The 13955-nt window shown below is 53.1% G+C and overlaps 1 protein-coding gene across 1 annotated transcript; it reads left to right on the top strand.

Moving 5' to 3' along the window:
- The first annotated feature begins 12037 nt into the window (after positions 1-12037).
- On the top strand, positions 12038-13568 carry LOC149127804 (uncharacterized). Its single transcript, XM_089327008.1, has 2 exons — positions 12038-13131; positions 13523-13568. Exons 1-2 carry the CDS (start codon positions 12038-12040, stop codon positions 13566-13568), a joined length of 1140 nt encoding a protein of 379 aa, XP_089183134.1.
- The last annotated feature ends 387 nt before the right edge of the window (positions 13569-13955 follow it).

Genomic DNA, 13955 nt, shown 5'->3' with positions numbered 1-13955 from the left:
TTAGGTGGTGGTATATTGGTAATAGGCACTATTACCAATGAAGCACTATCTCATTGTGGTTTTGCTTTCTTTCCACTTTCTCATAATTAGTGATTGTGGGGAGCAACCGAGACTAAGTTACTAGAACTGCTAAGACTAATTGTATGCATCTGCTCTCCCACAATATGGCGCTGAGAGACAGCAAACAACTTCTATGCAGCTGCCTCACTGATTCGACCAACAAGCTGCAGGAGCTGATCCTGCCCCTGATTGGAGGAGAGCAGCGTGCTCGGCGTGTGGGCAGCAAAGCATGGATTGGTGGAAGAGGACTATAAAGGAGGAGAGAGACAACGTGCACCAGGGAACGTGTGAGGAACATCTGAGCAGCCCCTGAGAGAGCCGGCCGGTGGTGTGCTGCTCCTCCGCGGAAGTGGGGAAAGTGGCGGGGGTGCCGCTCCTCCACCGAGGCGGGGGGTGGGGGCGGCAGCTAACCCAGGATGGCGTCGTTCCTCTGCGAGTGGGAGGCTGGCAGCAAACCCGGGAAGGGCCGGGCAAAAAGAACAGCGCAGGGTCTGGTGTCGTTCCTCTGCGAGTGGGGGAGCGACAAGTGATGTTGAGCATCTTCTCATGTGCTTGTTGGCCACTTGTATTTCTTTGGAGAAATGCCTATCCAAATCTTTTGCCCATTGTAAAAATTGGGTTCTTTGGGGTTTTTTGTTCTTGAGCTATGGAAGTTCTTTCATAGTCTTGGATTTGAATCCCTAAAAACTTTTAATTTTTTAAAATGTATTTATTTGAAAGGCAGTGTGATATATATAAATACAGAGAGACCTTCTATCCGCTGGTTCACTTACCAAATGGCTGCATCAGCCTGGACTGGGCCAGGAACCAGGAACTGCATCCAGGTTTCCCATATAGGTGGCAGTGGCCCAAGCACTCAAGCCATCTGCTGCTGCCTTCCCAGGTGCGTTATAGCAGGGAACTGGATCAGAAGCTGAGCAGCTGGGACTCAAATCCATTCTCAGATGAGATGCTGGCATGGCAAGTGGCTGCTTACCCTGATACACAAAGCTAACCTCATGATTCTGAACTCTGCTGGTACACTGTCTGGGGTCAGTGCTGCTCTCACCAGCACTGTCCACCCGCACCTCAAACACCAGTCAGTGACTGTCTCAAACCTGTTCTCCAACCAGAGCAGAAAACAGATAGAACTGACTACAAGATGTCTGTATGCCTGACTGTGAAGCAGCGCCCTCTTCTACCCAGTTCCCTGGGAATTAAGCTTCTGTCCCCAACACCCAGGAGAGCTGGTCTCCTGGTGGAGTCTGGGCTGGGAGTCCCAGGTAGGGAAGGCAGGTCCAGCAGTGACCCCCCTACTGCCCCCAGAGCTCAGCTTGTGCCCACCCCAGGCCCAGCTGGGACACACCCTCGTTTATCTCATCTCAGAAAAGCAATTTAGGGGCTGGCGCTGTGGCGCAGTGAGTTAAGGCCCCGGCCTACAGTGCCGGCATGCCATGCGTTCACCAGTTCAAGTCCTGGCTGCTCCTCTTTCTGATCCAGCTCTCTGCTATGGCCTGGGAAAGCAGTGGAAGATGGCCCAAGTCCTTGGGCCCCTGCACCCACATGGGAGACCCGGAAGAAGCTCCTGGCTCCTGGCTCCTGGCTTCAGATCAGCTCAGCTCTGGCTGTTGAGGTCATTTGCGGAGTGAGCCAGCAGATGGAAGAACTCTCTCTCTGGACCTACCTCTCTCTCTAACTTTGTCTTTCAAATAAATAAAATAATTATTTAAAAAAATTCATTTTCAACAAAATATTTCTCCCATTCTCTATTTTAGATTACTTGGGATAATAACTAACATGTATAAAGTTGTCACATGCCAGACATGTTTTTAAGATTTTTAAATTTATTTTAATTTTTATTTGAATGAGACAGATGAGATCGTCTGTCCACCAATTCACCCACCAACGCCTGCACAGCCAGACTGCAGCCTGGAGCCTGGAACTTTACCTGGGTCTCCCATGCAGCTGGCAGTTCCCAAATACTTGAACCACCTCCTGCAGCCTCCCAGGGTGCAAAATAGCAGGAAGCAGAGCTGGGACCCGAACCCAAGTGGGATGTGGGCGTTCCGAGCAGCACCCTAAACTACTTTTTCACCAAATGCCCACCCCTTGCCAGACACATTTATATGGGTTAATAGTTTATATTTACACACTTTGGGGCCACGTGCTGCCCTTACCCCCAGTTTCTAGATGAGGAAATCAAAGCACACAATTACTTCGATCCTCACCTGGGCCCAGATGAATCTGAGCTTAGCAGTCTGGCCCCAGAGACTGGACTCAGCCTCATGCTGTGGAGCGTGGCTCCTTCCGCTCTCCCCAGGGCAGTGAATTCCCGACAAATGCATTGCTTGGGGCTGGCAGTTCTAAGTTGTAGTTCAAATGGCTTTGATCCCTATCTCTTTAAAAAAAAAAATTACTTATTTGAAAGAACCCTAGAGAGATCATCCACCCTCTAGATCCCTCTCCAGATGGCCGCAATGGTCAGGCTTGAGCCAAGCCAAAACCAGCAGCTGGGAGCTTTATCTGGGTCTTCCACATAGGTTTCAGGGACCCAAACACTTGGGCCATCGTCCACTGCTTTGCCAAGCCACTAACAGGGAGCTGCATCAGAAGTGGAGCAGCTATAGGATGCTAGCATTGCAGGCAGTGGCTTAACCCACCGTGCTACAACCTCAGCTCCCATTGAAGGATTTTGAGTCAAGGAACAGCTTTCCCTGAGTTTCCCTTTTTGAAGACACCTCCTGGCTGCTCTGCAAAGAGTCAAAACGTGGAGACCAGGTAAGGACAGCCTAGTGCATGATGACAGCTTGAACTGGGCTGGTGGCTGGAGATACAGGTGGAGAGGATTTGAAAGCTGTTTGCAAGTCGATGGGGGTGGTGCACCTGGAGCTGAGAGAGGCAAGCACTGAGAGGTAGGGAAGGCTGGGGACAGAGGGAAGCAGTGGCCACTCACATCACTGGGCACGCGCAGGAGGGAGGACGGAGGCCAGAGTCCTTGGGAAGAAGGAGAGAGCTCTTCTCTGCCGTGCCAGAACCAGACCAGTGGACGGTAACTGGAGAAAGGCGTCAGACTCCGAGGTTTGTCTTGCACATGGTGGAGGCTTTTAAGTGGGGCAATACTGGAGCATAGTGTTACTGACAACGATCCAGCAGAGAGAGAAAGTGACGGTTTTAGGAAAAAAATGAAGGCTGCACTCTGGAGAGGGTGCCAGGCTCGCCCCGTGGCTAAGCAGAAACTGGTAGTCCGTAAGATGCTCCTTGTTGCACAAGGGAGAGATGGAATTAGATTAGATTAGATGTGGGTGGATCTGAGGTAGCCAGGGTGGAAAGATCAGGGCAGTTCTGTCTGAATAGTTCTAGTTTGTTCTGTTCCGTATTAGATGAGAAACGTGAAGGCTCAGAGATCCGTTAACTTGCCTGAGGTCACGTGCACTGGAAGGGGCTGAGCTGGATCTTCTGATTCCAGGCCTTTCCTCACCTGGGTCACCTTCTCTGCTGTTCCTTCCCCTCCGCAGTGTGGTGCCCGTGAATAATAATCTGTGCAACCCGAGTGCGATGAACCTCTCCGCCGTGGGCTTCACTGTTTGCACTTGTTGGTGCTGCCACAGACGGCAGTGAACGCCACAGGCCCTGAAATGTTCTTTCTCTGTTTCCATCCATAACCCCAGCTGCTGTTTCCTTTCATGGCACCATAATCTGAAGAGAAACCTGCTATGCTCTCCGCAGTTGCTGGGGCAGAGCAGGTGGATGGAGGGTGGAAGGTTCTAGCGGCATCTTCGCCGGTGAGGGCTGTGTCAGGCCCAGGGTCTCCCTCCCATTCACCAGCCTCGGGAGCCCTATTCATTTATCCTGGAAAGTGGCTGCAGGAGTGCAATGTGGCTGAAGTGTGGCTGGGGAGGTTTCCTAAGGTTGTTTCATTTTTTTTCTTAATTATTTGAGAGGCAGAGAGAGCTCCTATCTACTGGTGCATCACAGGCACCGCCTTGGGATGGAAAGATTGGCCATGGCTTCCGTAGACTATGACTTGGCATTCCCCCTGGGGAGTTCCCCATGAGCTGGATCCTGCCCTGGCTGTGGCTTCCCCTGTCTGCTCTTCTCCATGGCCAGCCTCCTGCCCCCACTTTTCTGTTGTCCTAGGATGAGCTTTGCAGATCCCCTCCTCCCAGGGCACTCTCATGACCTGGGCAGCACTGTGTTGACCTGGCAGCACTCTGCGTGACTTGGGCAGCACTGTGTGTGACCTTGCAGTGGAGGGAAAATGCTGGTTCATGGGTGGCCTCCCACAGGTTGTGAGTGCTGGCTGAGTTTTGCAGGCTACCTAGACATGACCCAGAAAAGGAAAGGAAGTGCTGTGTTTAACTTCTGAGAGGTAGAAATGAGCCTCATGCGTTTAGGGAACAGGATAAGCAAAGCGCAGAGCTTTCAGTGAGACAGGAGCTCCAAGGAGAGACAGGAAGTCAGTCATGGAGAGCCTATGTCTCCCGTAATTAAGTCTCTGGCCTACACCTTAGGCCACGGCCATTCCCTTCCATTAAATGCCGATGGCCGTTTTTAACACAGCCATGCATAAGAGAGCCTAAGGCAGCTGACTTTCCTCTCACACCTGTATTAGCTGGACACTGTTGTCTGCTCTAGAGTTGTTTCAAAATAATAAAGTGCAGGGACACAGTTTGTGTGCCTGAGTCTGGTGTTTCGATGGGTGCTGACTGGCAAACTGGGGCACAGATACAGGGACACGGCTCTCAGCTAGAGCTGGCTGCGTTTTTAGGAAAAAAGTATAAAGCCCAACGCCTAAGTACAGAGATAGTACAATAGCAAGAGAGAGAAGTTCAACACAGCGTGTTACAGTATCTAGTAACTCTTTATTTCCACCCAAGACTGTCTGTCCCGCTGGGACTCACTGCCACCCGTGTCTGATGCTGCGCCTGCCTTTCCCCTCGGAGACGGAGGCGTGGACCACGTTCTGCTTACGTCACCAAAGTCTTCCTCGCTACCCGCCAAGCACCGTGCCTCTGACTCTATCAGAACTTATCAATGTTTCAGGACTGGAAAACCGCGATATTTGCGTCTGCAAAACAATGCATGACTTTAGGTCTGGAACAGGCTTTAAAGCAGAACATACATGCTCTTTCTGCTTCTCCCAATGTTTTTCTGATTAAGATTTTATAATTTTACTCCCATTCATGTTTTCACAGAAACCTGCACTCTGTGCCTGAGTGTCTCTCTTTTAGAATTTACTTATTTTTAAAATGTTTATTTATTTATTTGAAAGGCAGAGTTGGGGGGGGAGAAAGAGAGAGAGACAGACATAGAGAGAGAGAGAGAGACCTTCCATCTGTGGGTTTACTCCCCAGATGGCTGCAATGGGCAGAGCTGGGCTGTCCTGAAGCCAAGAATCAGGAGCTTTTTCTGGGGGTCCCATGAGGGTGCAGGGGCCCAAGCACTTGGTCTGTCTTCAGGCTCATTAGCAGGGAATTGGATTGGAAGTAGAACAGCTGGGACTTGAACCAGAATCCATATAGGATGCTGGGGCTGCAGACGGCAAATTTACCTGCTACACCACAGTGCTGGCCTCCGTGATTCCATTTTCTTTACTGATTAAAAATCACTTGAGGGGGTAAGCATCTGGTGTGGTGGTTAAGAAGCCACTTAGGATACCCTGAACCCACATCTGGGTGTTGGGATTCACATTGTAGCTCTGCTCCTGATTCTAGCTTCCTGGAATGCGCAGCTTGGGAGGCAGCAGGTAATGGCTCAAGTGACCGTGTCCCAGAACCCACATGGGAGATTTGGATGGAGTTCTGAGCTCCTGAGCCTGGGCCTGCCCTGGCTATTGCAGATACTTGGAGAGTGATCCACCCAAGCTTAACTCCACCATGCACAGACTTTTGGGGTGTCCCCATGCACTCACACAGTCCTAGCGGAGAAGCAGGTAAATAGTTGCAGGCGTGCAGGTGCATGCTGCGGGGACACATGATGGCACATGAGCATGCGGGGCTGCGTCCCAAGGGCTGGGAACAGAACCCACACAGCCCAAGGTTAGAGGCAGCCCCAGATGTCTGAGGGGTGGGGCAGCCTGCCCACAGGCCAGGGGGTCCAGGGAGCAGTCTGCAGAGGCAGCTTTAGGTCAGTTCCAGAGGCACATTTTATGTCAGCTCACAGAGTGCACACACAACAGCTAACTTACATTACCCAGAATGCTCTCAATCAGCCAGTGTAAGGAACAGTAAGACTACAGAGAGAATGAGAACAAAAGAAAGACAACTTAATTACTTGTGGGCTGCAAAAGATCCAGACACTGAGGATCTCATGGGATCTGAGGGTGCCATGGTCAACCTGCATTAGAACTGGGGTCCAGATCTCCAGGACAGGACCAGCCCCATTCATTCATTCCTTCTCTCTCTCTGCCCGCCCCCAGCCCCTTCTCTCACATCTCTGTCCCTTGGACTCCAACTCAGACACAGGCTCCCTTCCCAGGAGAGAGGGCTCCCACCATCCTGGCATTCACAGCCCCCACTGGAAGCCCTCCGGATGGAGAACTCTTCCTGGTACCTCTGTCTCCGGCCCGGCAGAGCCCTGGCATGGACGCTACCTGCATTATGAGCTCATCCAGCTCAGGCACTGTGACCAGGGGTGGCCACCCAGGGGGCTGTGCCTGTGTCCCCTGCCCTTCCTGGCCACGGGTGAGGGTGATGTTTTGGGTCTCGTTGCCCCACTAAAGAGGCATTGTGTAGACACTTTCTCTGTTGATGAGTAACCTGGCTGTCACTGGTTCTGCATGTCCACCCCATTAGCACATGGTCCCCAGCAGCCTTTAGCTGAGTACAAGGGCTCTCATCAGCTTGATAAAACACATCAACACACGTGCAGATTATTTATCACCACACCCAGTGAACCAAGTTTGACAAAAGTCTGTGACACCTCTCTGAGGACAAGCAAAACTCCTTTACTTCACTGATATCAGATTTGGAGGGAGAAAGAAAGCTTGGTTCTGGGGACTGGTGTATGGCACAGCGGGCTAAGACACTGCTTATGATGCCAGCATCCCATACTTGAAGTGCCTGTTCAAGCCCTGGCTCCAAGCCAGCTCCATACTAACACACCTGAGAAACCAGCGGCATATGATCCAAGTACCTGGGCACCTGCAACCCCTGTGGTAGACCTGGGTGGAGTTCTAGGCTTTTTAAAAAGGTTTATTTTCTGATTATTTTATTTTATTTTTTGACAGGCAGAGTGGACAGTGAGAGAGACAGAGAGAAAGGTCTTCCTTTGCCATTGGTTCACCCTCCAATGGCCGCCGTGGCCGGCGTGCTGCGGCTGGCACCCTGCGTTGATCAGATGGCAGGAGCTAGGTACTTATCCTGGTCTCCCAGGGTGCAGGGCCCAAGGATTTGGGCCATCCTCCACTGCACTCCCTGGCCACAGCAGAGAGCTGGCCTGGAAGTGGGGCAACTGGGACAGAATCTGGCGCCCCTACCGGGACTAGAACCTGGTGTGCCAGCGCCGAAGGCAGAGGATTAGCCTAGTGAGCCGCAGCGCTGGCAAAAAAGATTTATTTTTTTGAAAGGTAGAGTTACAGAGAGAGAGGGAGGAATACAGACAGACAAACAGACAAGACATGCACACACACACACACACACACAGAGTAGAAGGGGAGAGGGAGAGAGAGACAGACAGACATACAAAGAGAGAGGTCTTACATCTGCTGGTTCACTTCTTAAATAGCCACAATGGCAAGGGAAGTGCCAGGTGGAAGCAGGAACCAGGAGCTTTCTGGGTCTACACTGTGGGAGAAGCAGCCTAAGCATCTGGGTCATCTTTCGCAGCTTTCCCAGGCACATTAGCAGGGAGCTGGATTGGAAGTGGAGCAGCTGAGACTCAAGCCAGCACCCATATGGGATGCCAGTACTGCACCGCTGGCTGAACCCATTACACCACAGTGCCAGCCCCGTAGGCTCCTGGCTTTAAACTGACCCTCCCTAGCTGTTGCGGCCATGTACGAAGTGAACCAGAGGATGGAAGATCAATCCCTGTCTGTCCACGGATCTCTCAAATAAATAAATCTTAGAAGAAACTGTTATGCCCAGATCACTGAATCCCCAAAAATCACCAGAGACTTGATCTCACCGAAATGCAAAAGCAAGGTTTACTCTGGAAGTATAAGCTGCTGCAGGGACCTCATCTAACCAACCGACGCAGTGGAGGTCAGAGGAAGGCCCTGAGCTTTGTTCGGGAGCGTTTTTAAAAGACAAAGCTGCAGTGTGACATCAGCAAGGGTTTGGGGTACGGGGCTACAGTGGATTGAACGGTGCCATTCCTGGGAGCTCTTGGTTGGACGAGTCTGATCCTGATTGGCTCGGGCCCAGGGCATTTCCTTATTTGGTTTTGGTAACTGTTGAATGTTTGCATTTACGGGAACTTGGGCCTGCTCCAGAAAATGGAGGCTACTTTTTAAAATGGAGGCGCCTTGGCTCTTCAGAATTTAGGCGCCAGTGCTGTGGTATAGCAGGTAAAGCTGCCACCTGTGACACTGGCAACCCATATCAGGAGGCTGGTTTGAGTCCCGGCTGCTCTGATTCTGATCCAGCTCCCCGCTAACGTGCCTGGGAAGGCAGAGGAAGATGGCCAACTACTTGGGGCATTGCCAACTGAGGGGAGACCTGGATGGAGTTTGGGTGCCTGTCTTCAGACTGGCCTAGTCTAAGCCATGGTAGCCATTTGTGGGGGGGGGGCAGGGCAGGTGAACCAGTGAATGAAAGTTCTCTCTCTCCCCCTCTTTCCTCTCTCTCTCTCTGTCTCCACCCGTGTGTGTTTATTGTCTCCCTGTATCTGTAACTCCACCTTTCAAATAAATAGTTTTAAAAATAAAAACAGTCTAATAAGACATTTTCTTAGCAGTTTCCTTTGGGATTTACACTGAATTGAATTCTTGGGGCAGTGCCCACAGAGATTCCGCCTCCTCATTTTAGTCCAGCGTGGACAAGATAGGACTTTCCACAGCATGTTCAGGCTACTGCTGAGCAGAGCTGGGGGACACAGAGTCCTCAGGGCCATCACTTACCTTGGGGGAGATGAATTTTCTAAAACCACATGGGTCTGCAAGGCTCCCACCAGCACTGGGGAGGAGTGATGAGAAGGAGAGCTGTGGTGTGTCTCTCGTCCTTGCCGACGCTGTTTTGCAGTCCGGATGGGAACTCTGTTTTTCCTTGAACTGGGTTACTTGAAGGGACTTGGAAAACCTCATGGAAAATGGAAATAAAGGATGAGCTTATTTGTTGCAGTTTTTGAAATTCACGCATAGGAGAGGGGATACAAAACATTCACGGGCAAAGTATGTTAAGGACAAACTATGCACAGGTTTTCAAAAGTTTTTGCACCTAAATAAATTTTGAATTCTATATCTGGTGATGTTTTGGTAGTATCCTGAGTTTCATCTTTATTTGATCTGCCTTCAAAAACTCCAACCTTATTACAAAGATGAGTTTTTACATGTGCTTAATGGAAAACAGTCCCCAACGTCTTCATAATTTAATTTTTTTGACTTTTGTAGCAAAACTGTAGTGAGAATTCCTGGGGTGCTGGTTCTTTCCTCTCAGCCCTGAGGAGGTGACCAGCACTGCAGGAAATCATGGAGAAATCGCATTGTGCAGTGTCCCTGGACATCCTGGAGGAGGGGGTCATCTCCCCAGGGAGGGGTTCCTCTCCCAAGAGGGTGTGGGCAGTCGGTGCAGAGGGACCATCATGTGTTCCTGGGGCCCATGGCTGTGCTGGGCCCTGGGGGCTCCTCAAGAACTGCAGGAGACACAGATCCACTTGCTATGTGGGGGCAGGGGTTACCGGGCTCACTTCCTACCTGAGATGAGTGTGGGGAGCAACTCGGACTAGACTAAGTTACTGGAATTAAGACTTATTCTATGCATCTGCTCTCCCACAATATGGCGCTGGGAGAGAAGAAAACAGCTTCTACACAGCTGCCTCCAGTTCAGCCAATAAACTGTAGGACTTGCTCCTGATTGGAGGAGAGCAGCGTACTCGGCGTGTGGGTAGCAGAGTTGGGATTGGTGGAAGAGGACTATAAAGGAGGAGAGAGACGGCATGCACCAGGAACATCTAAGGGGAACATCTAAGGGGAACACCTGTGCAGCCCCCGAGAGAGCCGGCCGGCGGTGTGCCGCTCCCCCGCGGAAGTGGGGAATGTGGCAGGGGGAATCGCCCTTCCACGGAGGTGGAAGGGACGGTAGCCACCCCGGGAAGAACCAGCAGCAAACCCGGGGAGGGCCGAGCAGACGAAAGAACAGCGCAGGGTCCTGTGTCGTTCCTCCACGAAGACGGGGAGCGACATAATGGTGCCGTGACTCGGATATGAAGCCTAGGCAGGGTTTAGTGTCGTTCCCCCATGAAGACAGGGAGCGACAGATGAGTTTGTCGCTTCCTTGGGAGAAACACTGCTCCTGAGGGCTCAGCACGAAGCTGTCCCAAGGAGACAGATGTGAGGCTGTGATGCGGCCATCGTCTCGTCCTAGTTCTGGGCTGTGCAGGTCCTGAGGAGTTGAAGCAGGGAGTTTCTCCTTTTTTCCTAAGTTGCATTCTATGTGTGTGAGAGTGAAGAGGGGAAAGAGAGAGTGCTAGTGAGAGAGAGAGAGAGAGAGAGGGAGGGAGGGAGCTAGGGAGAGGGAGCTAGGGAGCTCCTCCATCCTCTGATACAGCCCATAAATGACCTCCAGGCCTTGGCCAGGCTGAAGCCAGGAGCCAGGAGTTTTGGTGGTTGTTGTTACAGGAGCCCAAAAACCCCAAGTGCCTGGCAGTGCCTCGATTCCTCCCTACCGGGTGGAGGACAGTCTCAGAGGATGTAGCTTTCTCGGCTGCCTCTGATTGGGCCTTCCATGTTTGGACTGCACAGACCCCACTACCTTCTGGGCTTCCAGGGTTTCTGCCAAGAAATCTGACGATGACTTAGGGGGAAAGGGTGACAGAGCCACCTTCCTCTCAGCTCTGGAGGTGCGAACAGTGTACCTGGCGGTGTCTTGGGCAGCAGAACACTTGTTGAGTTTACCGAGGCCAGAGATGTTGTTCCATCATTCTGAGACCCATCACTCAGAGAGTAAAGACAAAGGAGGGGCTATACTAAGTGGAGACACTAGGAGGTCTTCAAAAGATGCAACGTATCATCATATTTAAACTAGTAATGAGAAGGCCACCCAAGCAATCTATAGGTTGGAGTTTCTCAAAAATTAAGTATCAAGCCCTATCACCAACCTAGGCCAAAAACTCTTTGGGTATCGTTTTAATTTTATTGGAAGATTATCGAGAAAAACCACTGTGGATGAACTACAGCTCCCATTGGTCAATTTCTTGCTCTGACTTCATAAGTCACCACTGTTATGAAAGTCATATTACACAGTCCCTGGCTGGGCTGTGATTGGTCCATTTCTTGCTCTGCTCTCACAAGGCGCCATTATGTGAGGTGAACCCCCAAAAAGTATATATAGCTGCTGCGGGGGCCTAGATTTTTGTCCGCCTTACCCAGAGAGCACTCTTTTGTGATCTGTGTAACTAGGACCCATCTAACCAGCCTTTGCGCTCATTGGTGTTGCTTGTGCTTTTTCTTGGTTGTTTGTTTCTGGGTCTATTTGGTTTTTGCTTTTTTCCATTTTGTTTAGTTTGTTGTTTTCCTCCTCGTTGTTGTTTTGCCCATTTGGTCTTTTTTTGCAGTTTTCTTTATTTTTGCTTCCCCCACTCTAGTCAGCTAGCACACTCAGAAGTATCAGCGTTCGAGGATTTAGTGGCTTTTCCTCTTTGTTTTTTCTGCATTATTGAGATAGGCTTGCGGCATCGCCGCTAGAGTAGTGAGAGTAGCTGGTGCTGTGTCTTAGTCAGCTGGGTAGTCAGTCCCCCGTGGTCCCTTTGTGTTGTAGGCAGTGCAGTGAGGATCGGTGATTAGCTAGTGTGCGTCGAGTGATTTAGGGAGTCGAGAGAGCGTAGTTAGGTGACCGGCATCATGGAAGACCCCTTGGACTTCCATCCTCCTCTGGATGGGATCCGTTTTGTGGACGTGATCGGCCGGGGCGGCTTTGGCCTGGTGAAGCTGGCCCGGCACCTGGCGTCGGGCAAGTACGTGGCAATGAAGATCCTCCTGCGAGACTGCTCTCCCAGCAGCCCGCTGTCCGCGCAGGGGGAGGCAGCCATCCTGAGGAGCCTGCAGCACGACATCGTGCGGCTGCTGGAGGAGCGGCACACGAGGACGCACCTGTTCCTGGTCATGGAGCTGGCGACCAAGGGCTCGCTCCAGAGCTACGTGTTTGAGCAGGGCGGCCTGGCTGAGGCCGAGGCCAGGACCCTGTTCGGCCAGGCGCTGGCCGCCGTGAGCTACTGCCATGCCCAGCGCGTGGTGCACCGGGACCTCAAGCTGGGCAACCTGCTGCTGGACGAGCACATGACCATCAAGCTGGCGGACTTCGGCCTGAGCCTGCGGCTGGAGCAGGGCACGCTGGTAAGGGGCTTCTGGGGGACCCCCGAGTACTGCGCACCGGAGGTTTTCCTCGGGGAGGCCTATGACGCTTTTAAGGCTGATGTGTGGAGCCTGGGGGTGGTGCTGTTTGCCATGCTGGCGGCCACGCTGCCCTTCCGCGGCAAGGACACGGAGGAGCTGCAGGACACGGTGCTGTGTGCCTGCTACGTGCTGCCGCGTGCCGTCAGCCCGGCCCTGCGGGAGCTACTGGCTTGGCTGCTCACTGTCGACGCCTCGGGGAGGCCCAGTGCAGAGGATGCCAGGGCACACTGGTGGTTCGATTCCGGCCGAGAAGCCACCCAGGAGGAGAAGGAGGCCGCTGTCACCCTGCTGCAGCCCCTGGGCATTCCCCGCGACTCAGAGGCCAAGGAGTACCTGGCGGGCCTCGGCCTGCTGCCAGGCACGGGGACTGAGGGGACACCAGGCCCTCAGCCCCAGGGCTCTGCATCCCTGCCCGAGTCCTCACAGGGCGGGGAGCGCCACCCCACAGAGAAGGACCGCTTGTCTGTGGTATCAGTGTCCTCTGAAAGCATGTCTGTCAATATTTCCTCCGCACAAAGCGACTCCTCCGAGGCCTCCAGAGAGTCTTGCCCTCTCCCCTGCCTCGGGGCCTCCAGGAGCTGAGCCCAAGGCCCCTGAGGTGACCCCACTCTTGACTCTCTCCTACCAGGCCAGCCACAGCAGGAGAGGAGCCCTGCTCCCAGCACCACCCCCAACTCCTCCCAGGCCTCCAGCGAGTCTGGCCCTCCCCCCTGCCTCGGGGCCTCCAGGAGCTGAGCCCAAGGCCCCCGAGGTGACCCCACTCTTGACTCTCTCCACCAGGCCAGCCACAGCAGGAGAGGAGCCCTGCTCCCAGCGCCGCCCCCAACTCCTCCCAGGCCTCCAGTGAGTCTTACCCTCCCCCCTGCCTCGGGGCCTCCAGGAGCTGAGCCCAAGGCCCCCAAGGTGACCCCACACTTGACTCTCTCCTACCAGGCCAGCCACAGCAAGAGTGGAGCCCTGTTCCCAGCGCCGCCCCTGAGCCAGCCTCCGAAGCGTCACCCTCCAGCCCCAGTGCCGGGAGCCACGTGGACCTTGCAGAGCCAGAAGCTGCTGCCGGCACAGCCCGTGAGCCCAAGGATGCTGACACCACAGACACCAAGGCCAGCGCCCAGGGCAAGAGGCAGGGCTGTCGCGGGGTCGGCAGGAGGATCCTCCGGTTCCTGCTGAGGGCGTGCTGCATCCTGCCATCCCAAGTGAGCAGCCCTGGCAGCTGCTGCAGAGTGGTCCCCAAGTAGCCTCGCCCCGCCCCCGTCTCCAGGAGCTATCCGCTGAGCTGACTGAACTTTTCTTGAGCATTTCCACATGCTTCTCATGAATAAAATTCACCATGTGTGCATGGCTTTGGTCCCGTGTGATGTTTGGTCCC

Source organism: Oryctolagus cuniculus, chromosome 2 (genome assembly GCF_051225735.1).
Source record: "Oryctolagus cuniculus isolate XC-2025 breed Fujian yellow rabbit chromosome 2, ASM5122573v1, whole genome shotgun sequence".
Lineage (NCBI taxonomy): Eukaryota > Metazoa > Chordata > Mammalia > Lagomorpha > Leporidae > Oryctolagus > Oryctolagus cuniculus.
The sequence above is the reverse complement of the archived record's forward strand: the minus strand, read 5'-3'. Positions and strand labels throughout refer to the sequence as shown.

What these genes read in the sequence shown, in the direction of transcription:
- LOC149127804 (XM_089327008.1), top strand. Translation starts at nt 12,038, where the DNA reads ATGGAAGACCCCTTGGACTTCCATCCTCCTCTGGATGGGATCCGTTTT. An exon ending in TCCTCCGAGGCCTCCAGAGA is followed by an intron (nt 13,132 to 13,522) that starts GTCTTGCCCTCT and finishes CTCTCCTACCAG; the next exon opens with GCCAGCCACAGCAAGAGTGG.